Source organism: Dipodomys ordii, unplaced genomic scaffold, assembly GCF_000151885.1.
Source record: "Dipodomys ordii isolate 6190 unplaced genomic scaffold, Dord_2.0 Scaffold14, whole genome shotgun sequence".
NCBI classification, from domain to species: Eukaryota; Metazoa; Chordata; class Mammalia; order Rodentia; family Heteromyidae; genus Dipodomys; species Dipodomys ordii.
Genome location: NW_012267230.1, coordinates 1,830,721 through 1,834,345, shown reverse-complemented (window position 1 = coordinate 1,834,345; position 3,625 = coordinate 1,830,721). Strand labels below are relative to the sequence as shown.

Here is a 3,625-nt window from a genome sequence, read left to right as displayed (position 1 = left end):
ACAGACACTTAGTTTCTTCTTTTACTCCTCCTCCTCTTCCTCCTCCTCACCCCCCCTCTTTTTTGGTGCTAGTGCAGGGGCTTAAACTCTGGGTCTTGGTTCTATCCTAAGCTTTTGTGCTCAAGGCTAGTGTTCTACCACTTGAGCTATAGCTTGTTAGTTGTTAAGTAGAGATAAGAGTCTCATAGACTTTCCTGCCCAGGTTTCCTTTGAACCATGATCCTCAGATCTCAGGAGCAGCTAGGATTACAGACGTGAATCACTAGCACCTGGCTTTTGACAGAAACTCTTAGCAGCTTTACACTTGCTGTCCGTCCACACAGGCCTTCTTCTCACAAACAGTCCCTCATCTTGAGCACTGCTTGCCACTGCTTGCCTCTTGTTCCCCTGTCAATTATTAAGGTCTTCAGGAAGGGAAGCCCTGTTTGTCCCCTCCCCCATCTAGCCCTTGGGTACTTCATGGGTTTAACTATTGCTGGCCTCATAGATGTAAGCTCAGGTCTTACATTGCCCTGGATCGCGTGGAAAGAGGAGAATGAGGAGTGTGTTCTCCATTTGGGTTTTCTCAACAGGGCCTCATTATGGAGCCCAAACTGGTCTGGAACTTACGATCTTCCTGCCACACCTTGAGTGCTGGGGATTACACGTATGAACCACTACCTCCAGCTCATCTTTAAAAAAAAATTTTATTGGTCATGGGGCTTGAACTCTGGACCTGGTTGCTGTCCCTCAGCTCTTCAGCTCAAAGCTAGTGCTCTACCACTTGAGCCATAGTGCTACTTGCAGCTTTTTCTGCTTATGTGGTGCTGAGGAATCAAACCTAGGGCCTTCCATGCAAGGCATATACTCTACCACTGAGCCACCTTCCCAGCCCCTAATTTTTTTTTTACTTTAAATATCTTAATTTACTTCATAAAATATTCAAATTCGGCTTTCAAATATCTACCTGAGGGGCTAAGAAGGTGGCTGAGTGGTAGAGTGCTTGCCTTGCATTCATGAGGCCCTGGGTTTAATTCCTCAGCACCACATAAGCAGAAAAAGCTGGAAGTGGTGCTGTGGCTCAAGTGGTAGAGCGCTAACCTTGAGCTGAAGAGCTGAGGGACAGCGCCCAGGCCCAGAGTCCAAGCCCCACACCGACAAAAAAAAAAAAAAAGAAAAATATCTACCTGAATTTTATTTAAAAAAAAATACATTTTGTTGTCTGCCTTGGGGAATGAACTCAGGGTCTGGGGTGCTTGCTGACCCTGAGCTTTTTTTGCTCTCAAGCCTAGTGCTCTACCATTTTGAGCCATAACATCACTTCTGGTTTTTGGTAGTTCATTGGAGATAAGCATCTTTTTTTAATTTCTTAAGTACTATTTATTTTTATTTATTTTTTATAAACGTGTTTTTTTACTGTGAAAATACTGTACAGAGGGATTACAATTACATGGGCAAGATAATGAGTATATTTCTTATCAAGCATTGTAGCCTCCTCCTTTGTTTCCCCTTCCTATCCCTTCACATCCCACATCCCCCCCCCACCAAAGTTGTAAAGTTTAACGACTTGTACATCTCATTGTTGCAATGGGTCCTCCTGTATCCCTGTTTTAACGATTTGTTTTTTCCCTTCTCCTCCACATATACCAACATCAAATACAGTGAAACCAGGGGTTATACCATGGGGGAGGGACATACAAAGCAACAAAGACATAATCTTATATATATGTTAGAAACAAGGAGATAAGCATCTTATACACTTTCCTGCCCAGTCTGGTTTTGAACTTCGATCCTTAGCTCTCAGCCTCTTGAGTTGCTTGGATTATGGTGTGAGCTACCGGTGCCTGGCTTATTTTAAGTATTTTTAAAACTCTCCACTTGTTGCTGAGCTGCCTTTCAGTAAGCCGGTGGCACATTCACTATGGCTGCAGATGGTCATTTTCCTTTTGCTCTCTACCAGTAATGGACATTGTGATTTTTCAGAGGCTTTCCCAATTGGCTAAGGAAAATGGCCCTTCGTTGTTTTACTTTGCATTTATTTCAGTACCAGTAATGTTGAATGTAATATCTCTGGACCATTTAATTTTAGGTCCTTTCATATATGGAGCTAGTAAGAGTCTTTAAAATACATGTCCCCATCCTGGTCTTTTTATAGGATACAGCTGTGATTTCTGCCAAGCTCATTGGTATGCAGAACAGCTTGATGATACTTGTGGATACCCCAGACTACTCCGAAAAGTGTGTGCACTTGGAGGCGTTGAAGAACAGGCTGGAGGCCCTGGCCAGCCCCCAGATTGTGACAGCATTCAACTCCCAGTCTGTCGGTGAGTGTCATCGCAGCACATACTCTGCATCTTGAGCCTGTACGATGCTCTGACTGGCATTAATCATGAAGGTTGCAAATAAACCTGTCTCTGTATGATGCTTACATGTTTTCAACCCTATACACAGTTTTTCAGCATATAGAAAAATTGAAACAGGCACCGTGAATACATCCTCTAGGTTGGACTCCAGCATTAGCACTGTTTTTTTTTGTTTGTTTATTTGCCAGTGTTCTGAACCTCATGCTCTGCTCCTTTTTGTTGTTGTTGGTTGTGGGGCTTGAACTCAGGGCCTGGGCATGGTCCCTGAACCCTTTGCTCAAGACTAACACTCTGCCACTTTGAGCCACCGCTCTACTTCTGGTTTTCTGCTGGTTAATTGTAGATAAGCGTCTCACGGCCTTTCCTGCCTGGGATGGCTTTAAACTGCAATCCTCAGATCTCAGCCTCCTGAATAGCTAGAATTACAGTACAGAGGTGAGCCACCAGCACCTGGCTTATCTCATATTCTTGTTTAGCTTTTTTGCTCACGGCTGGTGCTCTACCTCTTGAGGTATGCCTCTACTTCTGGCTTTTTGCTTGTTAATTGCAGGTACAAGTCTCAGACTTTCCTGCCCAAGCTGGCTTCAAACTATAATCTTCAGATGTCAGCCTCCTGAATAGCTGCTTCAAACCATGATCCTTAGATCTCAGCCTCCTGAGTAGGTAGGATTGTAAGTTTGAACACCTGACTTTATTGTTACTAGATTTTAAGTAATTCTTTTTTTTTTTTTTGTCAGTCTTGGGACTTGAACTCAGGGCCTGGGCACTCTACCACTTGAGCCACATCATCATTCCCTTTTTCTGATGGTTAATTGGTGATAAGAGTCTCATGAACTTTCCTGCCCAGGCTGGCTTTGAACCGCGATCCTCAGATCTTAGCCTCTTGAGTAGCTAGGATTACAGGCATGAACTACTGGCGCCCAGCTTTCTTGTTACTTTCTTATTCTTACTTGGCTAATTTCTTCTAGCAGGATTTATTCTTTCCTGTATTTTCCTGGCTTATTATTTCCTTCTGTGACTAGAATTCCTTTAAGTTTCTTCTGTGCTGGTTAAGTCATCATGGATTCCTTTAGCTTTGTTTATCATGGAAGATATTTATTTCTACCTCATTAAGAAGGGTTAACTTGGGCTGGGAAGGTGGCTCAGTGGTAGAGTGCTTGCCTTGCATGCCTGAGGCCCTGGGTTCGATTCCTCAGCACCACATAACCAGAAAAAAAAAGCCGGAAGTGGCGCTGTGGCTCAAGTGGTAGAGTGCTGCCTTGAGCTGAAGAGCTGAGGGACAG

The 3,625-nt window shown here is 43.8% G+C and overlaps 1 protein-coding gene across 1 annotated transcript in view; it reads left to right on the top strand.

The window, feature by feature from the left end:
• Positions 1 to 3,625, top strand: part of Cog7 (component of oligomeric golgi complex 7) — a 50,385-nt gene that overhangs the window by 3,717 nt on the left and 43,043 nt on the right. The window contains exon 3 of the mRNA XM_013011163.1: positions 2,135 to 2,303. Within this exon, the coding sequence (XP_012866617.1) occupies positions 2,135 to 2,303 (169 nt within the window). The remainder of the gene's footprint in view (positions 1 to 2,134; positions 2,304 to 3,625) is intronic.